The sequence below is a fragment of the Talpa occidentalis genome, unplaced genomic scaffold, assembly GCF_014898055.3.
Source record: "Talpa occidentalis isolate TD23 unplaced genomic scaffold, MPIMG_talOcc4v2.1 talOcc4.5, whole genome shotgun sequence".
Taxonomy (NCBI): Eukaryota; Metazoa; Chordata; class Mammalia; order Eulipotyphla; family Talpidae; genus Talpa; species Talpa occidentalis.
The window spans coordinates 33,624,149-33,642,728 of record NW_023604861.1 but is presented as its reverse complement, the minus strand read 5'-3'; the positions used below and the strand labels follow the sequence as shown (position 1 = coordinate 33,642,728).

Here is an 18,580-nt window from a genome sequence, read left to right as displayed (position 1 = left end):
CCTCAAGCAAAGTCTAACCAAAAACTGGTATATAACTACACCTCAGGTGGAATCATTTTAAACACATGTTCTATTCTGGCTCCTGGAGGTCCCCTGCCGGGATCTGGCTCCAGCTGCCAGCAATACAGAACTGCCTTCTTGTTCCTGTCACCCTGCCTTCCTCTCCTTCATGGTTTCCCAGGCACACACCCAAATAAAACCAAATTCTTGCCTCAGGCTTTACTTTGAGGGGAACCCCAACTATGACAACTTCGACAAGCTCCTTTCTTCTCATCTTGAAGCATGAATCTGTCTGAGAAGCCTAAAGCATGTTAATTATGATGAGGGACCCTCTTCCTCACTAGAGTTTGACTGGGCAGGTGGGAGGCTGAGGATGGGTGCCTGCTCAGAGGGCCAGCTTTACAGAAGTGGTTTAATTTGGGCAACTGGAGCCAACAGCCACCAGGGAAACTGTGGGACCCAAGGGCAGGACACATGCTTTAATTTTATCTCACCTGAGGGAGATATATACCAGCTCAGGCTACTCTTTGACTTCTGGATAGGTTATTAATTACTTAGACTCATAAGGGGAATTATCCCCTTTCTTGCATATGTATGTCTTATAAATCTGATGAGGCCAAAATATTATGGAGTCTGAGCAGACCATGGCTCAATATTTACACACCTGTCAGCCTTGGAAATTTCCATATGGTAATTAAATCCAATGATCGCTGAGTTCTTATCTGAAAAATGCTCTTTCCATCCCTTTGTCCCATGGAAAGCAGACCTCTCACCTGCCAAGGCAAATAAGAGACTTTCAGATTTTAGAACTGGGTCTTAATGTTTACCTAATCATACCACACACTTTAACCATGAGGAAACTGAGGCCCAGAGTAGTAAAGTGCTCTCACTTCCTGTTCTTACTCCAGTACTCTATCCCACGGCATCATAAACAAGACAGATTTAATGCCCATCCTTTGACTATTTTAGACAAGATTTTCCATGAGAGAATGAATTTCTAATGAGAGGGCAACATTAGTTGCAGTAAATGTGCAGGTCAAAGTCTTCAAGAAGTGGTTTCATTCCAGAATCTTTCTTCCATGTGCAGGAGAGAGAGAGAGAAAGAGAGAGAGAGAAGGCTGGAGAGCCCAGATAGAGTGCAGACTTCTGGGAGCTGGGAGAACTGCCAGCCTCCCGGCCCCCCAGCACCCCTGCCTGCCATGTGCCTGGTAAATCTAAGACCTGCAAAAACCACTGAGGACTCTGACTCCTCCTTTACCCGGTCTGCTGGATCAGAAAACCTGCTCCGTGGTCATTCCTGCCTCTACACTTTCTCTCACATTCTCTCTGCTCTTCCTATGGCTCTGCTTCTCTCTCGGCTTCTGCTGCTTTTGCTTCTCTTTTGGCTTCTTCTGCTGGTGTCCCTGTGATGCCGCCCTTAAAAGCCCAGTCTTAGCCCAGGTGAATCCCATCCACCTATGCCACCTTATTGCAGGTGCCCGCCATCAGGCATGCATTCAGGACCGCAAGGATCCATCATCTATCCTGATGGCGGGAGGGCAGAAAAGCCTGACATTTTCTTTACCCTACACAGAGGTTCCAGGGGACCCCGGCGAATCTTCGCCTTTTCTGCGCTCTCCGGCGTTCTCTCGTGGTCTCGTTTCTGCTTCTGCTCATTCTCCTTCTCTCGCTTGTTCAGCTTCTGGTCTGGTTCCAGTTCCACGCTTATAAGCCAGTCTCAGCCCAGGTGCACCCACCTATGCATGCCCACACCCTACTCCAGGAGTCCGCCATCGGGCATGCATTTAATCTAATGGCGGGAGGGCAGAAAAACCTGATAATTTTTACTTACCCTATACAAGCACACCTGCTTCCCCCTCCCTTCCAAAATTGGAGAATCACTATTTAGACTGAACTTTCCACAGGAAAGTGATGATTATTCTTAAGTGCGCATGATTTAACCTTTTGTCAGTCATGTGATCGCAACAGTCCTCCACCAGAAGAGTGTAAGTTCAAAGTTATAAGCTACCATCATGTCCCCTTCTGTTGGTACTGTGAAAAAACTCAGGTTATCTCAACTAATGAGAAACTAAAGAAAACACACACACACACACACACACAAGGAAATGAGGACAGCAAGTATTTCAGGGAATTAGAAAAAGCTTACAACTAGGCCTCATGGTGATGGTTTGTATTTCGGTATTTTGTAATTAACATGACTTAACTTCTCTCTCCTGATATTTCTGAGGAATTTCTCTCTGCATGCTCATTTTCTTCTTTATGACTCTGGCATTATTAGAGCTCCTGCTCATTTATAACCTTTACTGCCTCGTGGTCTTTGCAAACAGCCTTCTCTGTGTATTCTTTCACCTTCAACCCCTCTGGTAATTGCTCAACTCTGGGTTTTTTTTTTTTTTCCACTTTTATATTTCTGAGAGAAAAAATCTCACTTCCCTGGCTAATCAACATCATCCTGTTATGGATAACGATGTTGAGTCAAGCCACCTAATAAACCTGTGGGTAGTCTGTATATCTGTTAGCCTTTCATCACTTTATCTAGTTGATGATGGTTACATAAAATGTTATGTAAAATGCTTAAGAAACCATCTATATCTGCTTTTCTTCACCTGTGGCTGTAGACAGTGCCTACCTAGGAGAGACAGTAAACATGGGCAATCTAGATATCTCAGAGGCAGGTCTGACTACGGTGATGATGCCTCCCTGATCCTCACTCTTAGTACCTTACATTCATACATAGAATGCAGTGGATTTATGGCATCCAGACAAATAATAAATGGAGAAGTTCCCCCTTCTTGATCAAAAAGGTTCCAGATCCCCCTGAAAGAACCTCTCTGGTAGCCTAAAAAGAAGGAATGTGTTCTGATTCATGGACCCTGGGCCTCTTTGAACCAAATCTTAAATGCATTTGGTACATGATTTAGTTTCAGAAAAAGTGATTATTGGCTAATCATCCTACCTCATGATGATTTGATATTGAAAATGATGTATCTGTGTTTTGGCTATCTCTATGGACGAAGGTGTTCCTGAGTTACAGATGATTCATTCCCCACCATACAAAGCATTTGGCATTCCTAAATGAAGTTTAAATTGGAGAGACACTATACATTCCACATGGAAAAAATTTGCATTTTAACATCTCCAGAATGCTATTAAATATCTCAGAGAGATCCATAAAGGAAAGTGTGTCCTAGAGCTTGAAATAGAAAGTGATTGGAAAAGTAGAAATAGAGTTCCTCTTTTTTTCAAAAAGAAGCCATATCATCCCATAAATCTTTGAAAAGAAGTTTTCTTGGGCTCTGCTCTAAGCATTCAAATGCTTCCCAGGAGCACCTTGACCTTAAATTAACATTTATAGAGTTTAGCTGACATCAAGCTTTGCAGTTTAATGAAAGGTTTAAAGTTGAAGAAGGTAAGTAGTCTAAATTGGTATTGTATATTAAGTTCTGAATAAGGATGCATTTCTACAACTACCACCATTTTCCTTTATTTCCCCCTCTAGAACAATAATAACAATTGGAAAAATATATGAAATGCATTTTCTTTCATGAATAATACATTTTTATATGTTAACCTCATAGAAACAGAAATAGTTCAACAGTAACAGAAACATTAATGCTGTCTTCTTAAGCAAGGGTGTATGTGACAATATCTGCATATATGACCTTGATAATGTTATTGTCCATAGAATCTGTGACATCAACATAGTTTTTAAGAAATATTAACCAACTGTTAAAATAAAAAAGACCTCTTTAAGGATAAAGAAAAGTAAATATATATAATATATATGTGTGTATATATATATATATAGTTACCTATAGATTCCATTAAAGATCAAATAAAAATGAAATACATTCCATCCTATTCAAATCCAGGAGTACATTCTAAGTAGAATATGAATGTCTGGAGAGTAAGGTATAAAGTATGAAGATGGTGTTTTAATACTGCTAATGAGTTGCCCCTTGATAAAAACAGGCTTCCAATATATGTACATATTTCTGCACTACATAAAGTCCAATTTATAAATGCTTGGCATTAGCACACAAAGGGGAAATCCATTTTGCCAAGTGTTTAGTCTGCAGAATAACAGTGATGTGGTCTCTGGGAAAGACACTCTTGAAAAAGCAGGTGGCTAGGAGAACAAGTGTCACTTTTGGTCCCCAGTATAAACCTCTGGGTCCTGGGCCAGGGGCAACCTCAGTTCCTCTCTTTTTCATTCCCCTGGTGTTTTAGACCATCTTCCTCAAATGTTCTAAGTCCTCATTTGGTGGCTGGGACCAGCCAGCAAAGCAGTGCAATCTCTGCAGGGCACCCTGAGCCAAACCAAAGCTGTATGGGCTCTGGGTCCATTTCTCCTCTTTGGGGTGCTCGCCAATCATTTCCCCCCATCCTATAAGTGTGGGTCAGCCACTCTCTCCATGAAGCTCCTCAGCGGAGCTGTCATGGAATACTGGGACCAGTTGCCAATTCCTGGCGGACAACCTGGTGGGCAAATCAGTCTTATTAGAGGTCCAGGATTTCTTTTAAAGGATGGTATAAATCATTAGGACAGTGATAGAAGCTCTTTCAAAATATATTTGGCTCCCTCCCCCTGGCCCCAAGGTAGGGGTGGACCTGTGAATAGTTATGGTAAACAATAAGGATTAAAATCCTAACCAGACTAAATGAAGATTACAAAATTTCCTTTTTCTCAAAGCTCATGACATATCATTTACACATGAACTAAGAAGTAAATTAGTTCACAGCAGCAGAACGTGTATGAAAATAAGAAGTTTCACAGAAATAAGAAACATGGACCAGGGAATATTACAGGCACTTCCTTAATAAAACATTGACTATAGAAGGTCAAATCTCTTTTGTTGAAGATTTCATGCTTAAACCCTACTCTAGACTTTAGCCCTGTGAGACTCCCCTTGGGCACTGCCTCTTGTCCTCTTGGTCTTTCTTCCTTTTATAGACATGGCTTGTGCAAGCTCTGACCCATTTGTTGTTGAAAGTGCCACTTTTCTCACTTTTGGCTCCTTATGCTGTGGAACGTGACACTATGGTCTTAGAAGCAGGCATTAGTTAACTCCCAATGGGCAAGTTGCAACCAAAAAGATAAAGATTCTCTAGAGCTAATGGAGAAGTATTTCTCCCCATGGCCTTTTGGGTGGACCACTCTATTTGGCCACTCAGCAGATACCAGGGGAAGAGCTCCATGCCCACAGTGGTAACGAAGTCAATGACAGACTCTTGATTTTTCTTCTCCACCTTCCTGTTTTCATGTCCCTGCTCCTTCACATCTGTTCCCTGGCATCACTTCCAAAGTAAACCACCTGGACAAAAGTCTAGATCTCAGGCTTTGTTCTCTTGGAAGGAACTTAGACCAAGTAAGATAACAGACCAATGCCAGAGGTCACTGTAATTATTTCCCTAACTTCCACAAGGCCTCTTTTCCATAAATTATCTGTTGCATAAGCATGTCTCAGTGCAGCACAAATAGCTCTCCACAGGGCATGTATTTATAAAATTTATCACACTGATTTAAAGACAAATGATTATCCCATCATCTCCCTGATAGTGACCAATAAAGATACTTAACAAATGAAGTAGGGTTCCATATTTTATGATCCCTTGTTACCCCTGTTAGTATCCAAGATATTGGTTTGTATTCACTGTATTGTTCATGGTGCTAGACCACTGGTAATCTGCAGAGTGGTCATAAAATAGTTCTATTAACTATTGACCTCACTCAATGTGATCATGTGAATGAAGTCTAGAAAACATTTTCCTCTAACATGAATAACATGAACAATAAGGTACTATATTTTGTAAGATGTCTAACTAGCTTTATAAAGATACAGATACATTTATCTACTACCTACATACCAAATGTCATTGAAAATGGTATAAAATTACTAACTGCTACATTTGTACAGAATAAAATGATTGTTGGAATATTCAAAATTTCACCAGTCCTAGGATTCTGTGTTTTAGGGAAAACATTCACAGTTATGATATAGCATAATTTAGATGACTGAAACCAGGCTGCCAAAATATTCAAATTTCTTTAAGACTTAACATCCGGGATGTACAGAAAAACTGAGAAGTATTTGTAAAAATAAACAGAAAGAAGTAGAATAATGTAGGTTTCACATAGTCACTTATATCTATTCATACAAGATCATTTGGGCCCTCAGCATTTGCGAGCAGTAACTTCCCAAAGGGAGAATGGATGATTAAAGGGTTTCTCTTGGATAGGCATCATTGCTCTTTAAAAAGGAAAAAACTTTAGTTAACATCTGGTTGAGATATATTATGGAAATACATTGCAGACAGTGCTACTTTTGGCCAAACAGCTGGAATCTTTTTTAAAATAATTTTGATCTGCCCAATCTTCGACTTCCTCTGACTGGTAAAAAAGAAAGCTTGAATGGCAAAGAAATATCCCCCTTTTATGAGCACCTATTTTGTTGCAACCAACCATGCAATGTAATGTTTTAAATTTGCTATTTCTAGGAGGATCACTAGAGAACTCTTGCCTGAAAAGCTGCATATGAAAAGGTGTAATCAACACCCTTGCTTGCGTTTTGATGTTATATTGTCTATATTCTATTTTTTTTAATTGCTATCATGTCTTATATCTAGGTTTCCATCAGGAAAACAGAAGCCAGAATAGGTATTTCAAGCAGAGAGAATTTCATACAGGGACTTATTATCACAAAAATTTCAAGTCTGTAAAAGAAAATTGGAAATGCTGATATAGCTCTAATACAGGTTTCCCTCACGATCAGAAGGTAGAACATTCCTATTGGATAGGATCTGGTAGTTTATTTTCTGGGTGTGGAAAAGCTATTGCCATTAATGTATCTGGAATCTTTTTAGCATTCCCAGACTCAAAAAATAACCTACCAAATCATAGCAAATAGAAACAGTAAGCTTTTGTTTAGCAGGGGAAACCTGTATTAAAAACTGCTAGAGGTTATCAGCAACTCTGGGCTTAGGGGAAACCCCAACCACACCCATTGCTGCTGTTGGCCCCCAAGGGTGAATAAAACATGGGGTTGTTGGGAGTGTCAATAAAAAACTGGAGGCTGTGCAGCTGCTAGGGACTAAGACAGAACTACCTTTTCTTTTCCATCTGCCTTACAGTCTCCTGTCTATTTCCATTCAGGAATCTAACAGAAGGTAACCAACAAGGAAGTCAGGGAAATGTATTTTGTAGAATCCTAGCCTAGCACCACATAACAGGGAAAGGTGGTCTTAGAGCTAAAAGACAACAGGCAAACAATTCACAGCTCTGCAATAATTATTTACTAATATAGTTTTTCCCCCACTTTTTGTTCAAATTTTTACTTTGATTCTGTAAAGGGCTGGACTGGACACAGTGCAGGTTTTCTGATCCCATGCAGACCGGGTAAAGGAAGAGTCAGAGTCCTCAGTGGTTTTGCAGGTCCTTTATTGGGGTTCACCAGGCATATGGCAGGCAGGGGTGCTGGCTGGGGGGGCTGGGAGGCTGGCAGGCCTCCCAGCCCCCAGCAAGTCTTCACTCTATCTGGGCTCTCTGGCGTTCTTTCTGCTGCTTCTCGGCTTCTCTTTCTGCTTCGGCTTCGGCTTCTACTGCTGCTGCTGGCATCCCCGTGACGCCGCCCTTAAAAAGCACAGTCTTAACTCAGCTGAATCCCATCTACCTATGCCCACACCCTAGTCCAGGTGCCCGCCATCAGGCATGCATTCAGGACAAGGATCCATCATCTATCCTGATGGTGGGAGGGCAGAAAAGCCTGATATTTTCTTTACCCTACAGATTCTTTAAAACCATTTATTGTTATTTTATACCTTAGAATAGTTGTTATCACAAGGGATTCAGAGTAAGGTACAATCCTATCATGGGTGAAAGTATTATATTGACATTTCATTAATTCTTATAACCCACATTTAAATGTTTCTAGGCATTTGTTTGTGTATCTGATATTATGAATTAACTGAAAGAAAATTTTTAGAAAGTAAATGAATTTCTACTGGTTTCATATCTAAGATGCTACAAAATTTAAGAATAAATTAAATTTTGCAATTCCATACCAGATAATGTGGTTTAAGATCTACTTTCATTAAACATAGTTGAAGCCAACTTCCTGTAATGGTTTAAATCATTAAGGACCTCCCTGGTGGCGCAAGGGATTAAGTCTCAGCACTATAAAGCTATCAGCAGCCTTTAAAACACAAGTTCAAATCCCAGCCAGGGAGCTAATCCACATGATGCAGCAGACCTCTTCTGTCTAACCCGCTGCTCCCCTTAGCAGTGTGTTTCACTAGATCTGCCTGTATTGCTCCCCACTCTGTCTCTGGTGAATCTTCTCACCCCAACCCCTGCACCTCTGCCCTACACTCGGCTTTTGTATGCATAAATAAATAAATATATATATATATATATTTAAAAAGAATGAATGGGCCTCCCCGGTGGCACAGCGGTTGAGCACTGGGTTGCGAAGCTGCCCGCAGCCTCCGCAGCGCCGGTTCTATCCCCGGCCCCTGGGCAAGTGTCCCACATGGCGCGCAGACCTCTCCTGCGGCGCCCACTGCTCCCCTCAGCAGTGTATTTCGTCGGTCTGCCTGTTCTGTTCCCCGCTCTGGCTCCAGAGAATTCTCTCACCCTCCTGTGCTTCTGATTGTACCCAGTGCTTGTATAAATAAACAAATGAATCTTAAAAAAATAAAAATGCTAATCAGTGTTTAAAAAAAAAAAGAATGAAGACTACCTAGATTTAAAATAAATAAATAAATCCATAATGAACTCTAAATAATATGTAGCAACTCCTACCCTTTTCAACTTGTCATCTAATGACTTTCCCCTCAGAATTCTGGAATATTTGTTTTCTTATTGTACCTTTATACATATTAGGCTTAGAAACAAATGCTTTCTTTCTGAAGAAAGATGGTGAATAGAAAAAACTTGAGAGTCAGAAAACTTGGAGTTCAAGTTCAGTTACATCTATTATCTGTGGTATAATCTTTATGTGATATCCATTATTTATAGAGCAGGGCTTCCCAACCTTGGCACAACTGACATTTTCTACCAGATAATTCTTTGTTGTGGGAGTTGTCCTATGCATCCTATGAGTTTGGTAGCATGCTGGTGTCTCCCTATCAAATGCCATGAGACACATCAGATTTTGTGACAACTCAAAGTGTGTCTAGGCATTGCAAAATCTCCCCAGGTACACAAAATTGTTCCTCCACCTACCCCCCAGTTGAAAACCATTGCTTTGGATTATAAATTTCCTCACTGATGATGACTTCACACAATTGCTGTGAGATTAAGATGTTGTATAGGTAACAGTGGTCCCAGCATGTGCCCAATTTAGCAGATTGAAGCACAATTGGTAGAATGGTGCCATGGCCTCACCCAGCAAATTAAAACGTTTATGACTGTGGGATCATGGTGCTGAAGATGTGGTTTGATCAACATCATTTGGGATCTTTAGTCCTGCATTTAAAATTTGGATATTTTACTCATTATGCATTTTTTTGTTTTAATTTGGATTTTTCAAAATTCTGCACTCCATTTATCAATATTGCATTAATTAAATGTTAATAGAAATAAAGCAATAGCAATTGCGCCAATATAATTTAATTATTAATAAATGTTTTTAAAATAATGTGTTAAATATTGTTAGTATTGCATTTGGAATGTTTTTGCCTTGATTTCTGAGAAGTTTTTTGTTGTCCCCTCAAATTTTATGCCCAGTTTGGCCCTGGAAAATTGAGAATCACAGGCCCCAGAGCAGCTTAACTAAAAATTTGCATTTTAACAAGATTACCAGGAGATTCAGACACAATAAAGTTTGAGAGGTCCTACCTTTCAGACAAAGGCTCCTCTTGAGCTCCCGCAGGTTCCTGCAGGCAAAGTTGGGGGAGCTGTTTTCTCGCGGGGTTAGGTGAGACAACTGCTCTTTGGATGCCTACCTGATAAAATGGGACAGAGAGGCATCCTCTCTTCCCCCTCCTCCTGTGACAAAGGCGGTGGCGCATCGCTGAGAAGCCCCGCCGGGAACAGGACGATTCCCCGGGTGACCTGTTTGCTGCTTCGGAAGCCCAGGGCGAGCGCGCTTCTCCTGGCGGGCGCGGGCGCCCTCAAGTGGATCTGTGGGCGCCCCTGGAGAACAGGAAAGGACAAAGCGCATGTGAGATGCCAAGAGGAATACCCGGGTGGGTGGGTTATTCTAGAGTCTAGAGGTCTATTATGCTGGTGAGGACAGGAGCTAGTGAAGAGATTCAGTTATTTGGGTAAGGCCACTAGATCTCATACACTAGGGAAAAAAAAAACACCTTAGGTTACCTATATTCTTTTATTTTGTTTTGAAAATGTGAAGGCCTACTCTGCCCTAAACCATGTGTGTGTAAACACAGTGAAATGCATGTGGTTAGTTTTCAACAAATATTAATTACATATTTGCATGAAACCTGCGTTTGAACACTTGACGCGGGCCACACTCTTGTCTACTTGAGCAAATTACAGACCCAGAAATAACAGTTACTGCGTATTATAGCCCAAGAGCAGTGATTCTTAAGCCTGTGGGACTCAGTTATTTTGGATAACAGGCAAAAGTTTTCATATTATTATACACTTAATTTAACAGTCTATGCAATTTAGTTTTGGAAAAAATGAATCCACAATGCATATATATATATATATATATATATATATATATATATACCCCTTATCCCTTAAGAAACAGGTTTTTATGAATGACAATATTACATTGACAAGTGATATATCTAACACCTGTGTGTACTAGCCTGTGAAAGCATATGTAGAGTTACTAATGTGCTTAATAAAATACAAATTCATTGAAAGTCATATTAAGTTTTTTTTTCCATCATTCTGCATTTTCTCCTTTAAGGTATGCCACATGCATAATTAATTACACATTGGATATCTGTGTGTGTCTATGCACACACATTAAAAATATATTAAATGTATGCATATTGTATGTATTCATTTTTTAAGGAGATGTTATGCTTTAAAAGTTGAAAATTCTACATTGTGGACTACAATTTTATAATCGTATTTAGCAGATGAGGACACTATGAGAAATGAGTTTTGCCCAGAGGATTAAAAAATAAACAGTGTTAAAGTAGAGATTAGACTATTGTACGCTGGATTTTTATCCTTGGGCTCACTCTTCTCTGCCACTGTAACTCAGCAGACAAAAAGTAAACTATAAGAAAGCAAACTATTTTAACTATGAAAGGTGACCTAAAGAAAAATCATTTCAAGACCAAGTTGGTTGCAGCAAAATTCATTAGCCTCCTCCGGGATGAAAGCTGGTGTCTGGGTGACATTCCAAGGTTACTAATGCTTGTCAGTCCAACAACTTGCAGACTGTACATGATGGGGAATCTTTGGGGTTTGGCATCAAAGGAGAAAGGATGTAAAAATGGCCCTGATGGATGTTCTGAGGTTGTTTGATCTAAATCCAGAGAAAATAGCAGCTATCACCGCTGATGGAGTACCCGCTATGACTGGGAAGATGAATAGTAGGCAGGAAAAAAAAAATTAAAGTCAGAAAAGCTTGTGCCAGACATTTTATCATATCTTTTTATTTTATTTTTCACAAACTAAGCTTGACAACTTGGAAATCCCTTTGTGCAGTTTATAAAATAATGAATTCTAAATGAAGGTCTAAATTCACCAACAGACCAAGCAATTATGTAAACAATTTCTGTTCCCCAATATGGCTCCCTGTCACTGCATTTTCAAGTCAAATCACTTCCTTGAGGTGGAACAGTAATACATATGATGCGTATCTTTGAAGCGGTAGCTATCAGACATGGTAGGATGCCAGTTACTCCATGTCCCAGTGACAAGAAAGGTATCCTGTGTTATATTTCCACTTCTGATTTACACTCAGAGAAGAGTCAACTGAAAGACAAAAGTGCTACAGGATAATTTGTATTCCTGTATCATTTCTCCAGTGTTCAGTGGCGTTTATTCTCTGATTTCATTACCATGCCTATTTCTTACTTTTGAGATCTTTTTAAATGTGCTCTTTTCTCTCTCTCTCTCTGTCTCTGTCTCTGTATCTCTCTCTCTTACACAGACAGACACACACACACAGACACACACACACACACACACACACACACACGCCTCTTTAAAAGCTGCAATTAGTCAGAGGGAACTTTAACAGAAGTGTTTTCTTGTGTTAGCGCTTGTCATTCCATCAGTTTCCAAGCTCCTGGAGAACAAGTACCAAGTGTGTTATGCCCTTTGTGTTCTCCCCACACAGTGAGTGTTCAATAAATACTATTGACTGACTGACACATCTCCCTCCTTTTCTCTTTGTCTCTGACACCTCTGCTTTCTTTTAAAAATGGTATTTTTAAGTGGCAATATTTCCCCACTGCAGACTTATAAAAAGCTCTTCTCAGCCTCCAACTTTTTCTTTTTGTAAGATTTTCAACAATAGACAAAATGCAGGAGGAAGAAAACTGATATTCTACTACCCCTTAACAATAAATCTGTTTTTTTAATTGGAGTGTGACAAGTATCTTACAGAATGTTCCCCAAGAACAATTCCTAGTTGGGAATATCTCTGTTGAAGTAGCCATTAAGAAAAAAATAATACTACCTCCTGCCTATCCAGTCCACTCCAACCATTCCTGAATTCAGGACAGCGTATTAATGGATAGCCCGACTTTACTTTTCTTCTGTTGTACTATGGGTCAGAGACACTGCCTATCGTCAGGGTCTCTGTTGTTCTCTCACAGAACTTAAATAGCAGTTTGTTCCCTTTTTGAAATGGAAGCCAAAACCACAATTATTTTTTTAACCTTACCTTAGGAAAAGCCTTGGTAGTTCAATGGTATCCAGAAATACGGACTTTTCAGGAGACATGAAAGGGTCCCCTCCACCCACCCAAGCATTGTTTGATCTCACAAAGACAAGGCAATGTGCCTTTATTACTGTTTGCTTTCTCTATGACAGCTATTATGGGGTGTAGAGTAGTGGTAGGTGATTGTTACAGGCAGATTGCTCTCATCATCCCATTCTTGTCACCTCCTGGAAAAGGTGCCAGTGAGAAAATCTCAACCCCGTGTGGCACCTGTGTGTGATGGTCCGCCTCTAGCTCACAGCAATTATGGTATAAAGCAACATTCTCTTTGGTGCTGTTTCTGTATCTTGCTTCTTTTCTTATAATATTCCCAGTTGAAAGCCTCTTGGAGCAAGGAATATTCAGAAAAAGAGGAGTCTATAAATAAAAGTCATGAAGATTAGCATAAGATGCCAATGTTTACAGTCATTTCTCATCTGCTGCCAGGTGCCTGCCTGGTTGCTGCTGCTGACGCAGTAGTTGTGACCCCCAAAGCAGGGTAGCCACTGCAGCACCCTAACCTACTTCAGGCCCTGGTGATACTGCCAGAAAACAAGCTCTAGCTCAGCTGTTTTGGGTTTCCCCAAGACTCCAAGACAAAGATTCTAATGTAGATTGTTTATTTGGGAGGTGATCCCAGGAAACCAGGGTAGATGGTAGCATCTGGCACCAGAAGTCTGGTGCTTTCCATAACTAGGGGGAAGTGAAATGGACAGATGACCACAGTGGGGTGGCCCCATTTTCTTCATGATGCCGGTTCTAGTTCCCCATGCATGGAAGCAGAGCAACACGTGGGGAGACATCATACAAAGAAAAGCGGTGGGGGCAAGAGGCACCTGCTACCCAGGTTTCCTCTCCAGGTAGAGGAGGTTCCTGTGGAGGAACAACCCTTCTGGGCCCTTGTTCAGCAAGAGGAGCCCAGGGTGTAGATTCTGGGGGGAGAACCAGGGCCCAATTGAAGGGGGTTAGGAAAGAGATTCAAAATTCCCCTTTTTTAGTCCTGAATCACAGAGGGGATAAACTGAGGCCAGAACAGCCAGTGGACTCATAACTAGTTCTCTAAACATATACCCAGAGTGGTCTAGGGTCAGGAAGACAACAATAAGATACCGTGGCTGTAAAGCAAATACTGTACTTGGTCCTGACCTTTGAGGGAGCTATATTTCACACAGGAAAGGTGAAGCACAGACAGATTAAGCAACTGGCCCAATATCACACAGCTGGTAGGTAGCAGAGTCAGGATTTGAACTTCAGCAGCCTTTCTCCAGTCTATTCTGGTGACCCGACCCCCGCACTCCCTGCCAGTGGAGAGATAGCAATTATCTAAGCCTGTGCTCATCTTCACATCTTATCATTTTCTGACTTGAAGGGAGAAATGGTGGTGTGGTCGGGACTACAGTTTCCTTTGCGGAGATATGGATTTAAGCTTCATGCCTGGGACTATCAGTGCACTCTCCCTTACCTGCTCCTTATTATTAATTCTGTAAGTAAAACATAATGTACCACGGCCTCCCCTGGTGGCACAGGCGGTTGAGCACCACACTGTGAAGCTGTCCGCAGCCTCTGCAGCGCCGGTTCCATCCTGGCCAGCCGGCAAGGGTCCCCCATGGCTGCTCCCCTCAGAGTGTATTTCGTCAGTCTGCCTGTTCTGTTCCCCGCTTTGTCTCTGGTGAATCCTCTCACCCTCCCGCAATTCTGCCCTGCACCCCGGTTCCTGTATAAACAAACAAACAAACAAACAAATAAATAAATAAATAAATAAATAAATCTTTAAAAAAAAAAAAAAACATAATGTACCAAAGGAAATGGGCCAGAATAGTACCCTTAGCATATGGCAGAGGGCCTTCTGCTTGGAATTAAAAACTCTTCATTAATTCATCACTTACCTTTTCTAAAACTGCATATTTCTCTTCCTACATGAACATAGCCAATTTCCCCATCCACATTATCCAAGCAAAGGAGGTGAAACCCTTCCTCTTTCCAAGGCAATGACTGCAAAGCGAACCATCATCTCTCTTTGATATTTCTGTTGGGAAAATACGCTGGGAGTGGTAATTATTCAGGTAATTTTTTTTTTCTCCCAGGAGGACAGGCAGTTATTTTGACAGCTTATTTCACTGTTACAGATAAAGTTTACATTGTCAATTAATGGGAATACACCAGGTAATAGTCACGAGCTCTCAGGGGATAATCTCAAAGCCATTTCCAAATGTCCTTTATGGAAGCATATGGTCATATCCTCCACTTCATCACCAGGTCAATCAGCAGTTGCTCTTTAATATGGTATGTTCTTCATGCACCAGTGCGATTTCCAAGCTCCATCACATTTGTTTTTTCCCCCACGGTGCTTGAAAGTTGCTTAAGCTGCCGATTATTGCCTTGCCATGAGCTCTGATCACTCTTCTGGATAGTAGGCATTCAGATGTCATCTTTAATTTGCGATATTAATATTGAACTCCATCACCGTTCAGTGGTTTTAGTGAAGTATTTACATATAGACTAGCAAAGTGTTTGAGCAGTGCATTGAAAACTGTCCGTTCCTAATTGGAACCGTAAAGTTTACCACAGCATCTGCATGACATGGATATGATTTCTGGTTATAAAGCGGCCTTGGAGGTTTGCTTTCAAAAACAAATGAGATGTGTTTTCGCAGCTCTGTATTTCCTCACCCATTCAGACCATTAATGATTGGCAGTGACAGTACTCGGAGAACTGTTTTTTACAGCTTCCACACTTTTAAGAAAGATTAACTATCTCAAAGAATTTTTACTGAGAATCACATTTAAAATTAATGAACTAATTAGTTTAGAAATGTATTACTTTATTATGGAAAGAGAAACCTTGCACCTTAATGATAGTATGAAATGCATGAAATGTCCTTTTATTTTATGACATTAGAGGAAGGTGGACTTGTTAAGGAACATTTGGACTGCTATTATTAATTATCTGAGTTAAAGATCACCTCATCCTGTGAGAAAGAAGGCTATCAATCAGTATTTGAGAGATTCAAAAGGAAGGAAGAGAAAAAAAGAGAAAAGAAAAGGGAACATCTTCCTACTTGTATTGTTAGATGACCTTGTGCCCTGGTGTGTTTAAATTGCTTACTTCCTATAACTCTATAAACTTCTGTGTTTTCATTTGCCGGATTAGATTGAAGTGTCAACTATATTTGATGAATGGCATTGGTAATCTATGTTCATGTTCATCTTTGCTCTTTCTGCTTTTATTTATATAGAGTCAGTATAATTTATTTCTCCTGAAAAAGCTTTCAGCAAAAAAGATTTTTTAAAGTACAAATACTTTTTAACAGGGCTCTGGGGTTTGTGATGATCAAATCACTCATCTTTCCTTCTTTCTAGCTTTTTTTTTTTTGCTTGCTTACTTTTCCTTTAAATCTAGCAACCAAAAAAGAACACTGGATAGTTCAATGATTGCACCTAAGAATAGAAAGTTAGCATCGTCAACAAGCCTTTAGCTTGGTCTATGTGTGTATTAATGTAATGTTATGAAGAATTGCCCAATTATCTGGATAATTTAATTTAAAAACACCAGTTTTGCAGTCTTCTCTATTCAAACATGTTATTCTCTCATCTAGCCGACTAAGCATAAGACTGTGAATTTATTGTTCTTGCTGACTAGGTGGAATCTGTTCCTTCCTTAAGAGGGGCTGGAAAAAAATCCTGGAAATATTGAGGTTAAAATGGAGTACACTGTTATTGTGTAAATAGCCTAAATGTTTACTTAGATCAAAATGTTGTGTTTCAGTTAATAGGCATGCCTAGTTGTTTCAAAGCTCTCTGAGAATTACTAGTGAAAAAGGGGGCTGGGAAGAGAGAAAGGAGACGAAACCGAGGGACAGAAATCACAGGCCAAACTAGCCAGAATTTGAAACTACTTAGCCCCATTTTGGTGAGAAAATGGAAGACAGGGAAAAACTGGTGAGAATATAATAAGCACAATGCTGGATTTGGGAGAATCCCTGATTTTCTCTTCTTCTCCTTCCTTCCTCCCTTTTCTTATTTTTTTTCTAGTTCTATCCTTATCTTGAACTGCACCTTCTTTCCCCTAATTTCTCTTTTCATGCTTTTTACCATCCAAGAGTTTCTCCTACTAATTGGAATCCAAGATCTTTTTATCATTTACATAAAAGATGTTGAAATGATTATAGGGTTCAAAAAATGCACAAGTTCAACTAGTTCACTTATAGAAAGAGTGACATGCATGTAACTGTGCTGCTGCTCTGCATATCCATCTGTCTCTCATCCACAGTTCTGATGATTACCATGACCCACTGGCCCAGAACCACACAACCTGTGTTCTGAGTGGCCCCGGGCTCAAATCCTGAATTCACACCTGGGACTCCATGAAATGAAAAGGCAGGACATTCCCATATTTGAAAGACTCTGGACACATTTGTTCAGACATAGTAAGCCAAATAAACTGAACTTTAAAAAATGAGAACAAAGAGTAACAAATTATAGTCCTGCATGACTGAACACCAGATATAAGCTCATGAATTTTAAAAAATTAGAAATAAGCCACATTTTACTTCTCATGTGCAAGTGGATTAAATGGGATCAATAGTGTTCAATTTTCATAGTACTGACAATAAAGACGACTTTGGAAATGAAATCAACATTAGCCCAAATGGAAGAATGTGTTTGTTTATTTGTTTTTAATGCAAAGGTTTACGTGCTTAATATGCAAATAAGTTGCATCAAGCTCTACCTTTGCTTATTTTTAGATAACACTTGGTAATCAATTGTTTAATTCCTGTTCATTTGGAAAAAATATATTAACAGATGGGTTAACATAGAAGTGAATTTAATTTTAAAACAACTGTATTGTTTATTTACCTAAAAATTAAATAGGTGAAAATGTTTTGGCTATGGTTCTGGAATGAACATTATCATACTATGGCCCTTAGATGTCTAATAGACATCAGAAATTTAACACAATCTAACAATCTAAACTGACCTCTTTGTACTTTATCTCTCTACACTCTGCCACGACTTTTTACTGCGATTTCCCCTGTTTACTCTTTCAGTTTTTCATTCTTTCAGTTCTTCTGACAAAAGCTTTAGTCATCCTTGACCCTATTTCTCTAACATCCCATGTCCAATCTTTCAGAAAATCCTGTTATTCTAACCTTCAAATATGCCTCGAATCGGACCACCTCTCCCAACCTCCATCACTATCACTCTGTCTCTCCTCTGAATCACCCATTGAGCTGTCTGACACCCTTATCTACTTCCATCTAGAATCTATTCTCCACAGAAAAATAAGGCATTGTTTCTTTAAAAATGTAAGTCAGAGCTAATTGGTCTTCCACTCAAAACCCTCCAATGACTTCCTTGTAGCTCAGAGTAAAAGACAAAATCTTTACAACACCCTGTGTGATATGGCTCCCCTTAAGTGCTTGAACTTTATTTCCTATCACTTTCCCCTTTGCTCATTCCATTTGAGTCACCTTGATGTTTTTTGCTGTTCCCTATTCCTGGAAGTTCTTCAAAAGAGTTGCTCCAGATATCTTCATGCTTTACTCCCTAGTTTAAATCTTGGCTCAAAAGTTAACTGATAAATGAAATTTTTTTATAACCTAATTTACAACTGTATGCCTCACCCTCTGTCCTTTCATCTTCTTTACCTATTTACTTTTCTTCATGGTGCATATTACTGACGACAAATTCATATATGCACGTGTATATGTAAAGTACATTTTT

General features: G+C 39.9%; 1 protein-coding gene across 10 annotated transcripts in view; it reads right to left on the bottom strand.

The window, feature by feature from the left end:
• LOC129146917 (uncharacterized) overlaps nt 1–18,580 on the bottom strand; it is a 163,837-nt gene that overhangs the window by 63,253 nt on the left and 82,004 nt on the right. For 5 of the 10 annotated variants that reach the window (XM_054701601.1, XM_054701600.1, XM_054701602.1 and 2 more), the window contains 4 exons: nt 14,361–14,571; nt 13,089–13,235; nt 9,946–10,135; nt 6,654–7,630 (listed from right to left, as the gene is read on the bottom strand). In XM_054701601.1, coding sequence (XP_054557576.1) covers nt 7,332–7,630; nt 9,946–10,135; nt 13,089–13,235; nt 14,361–14,465 — 741 coding nt within the window. In that variant the 5' untranslated portion in view covers nt 14,466–14,571 and the 3' untranslated portion in view covers nt 6,654–7,331. Of the gene's footprint in view, nt 1–664; nt 774–6,653; nt 7,631–9,838; nt 10,136–13,088; nt 13,236–14,360; nt 14,572–18,580 lie in introns of those variants that run through there. The other 5 variants (XM_054701606.1, XM_054701605.1, XR_008554289.1 and 2 more) reach the window with 3 other exon arrangements.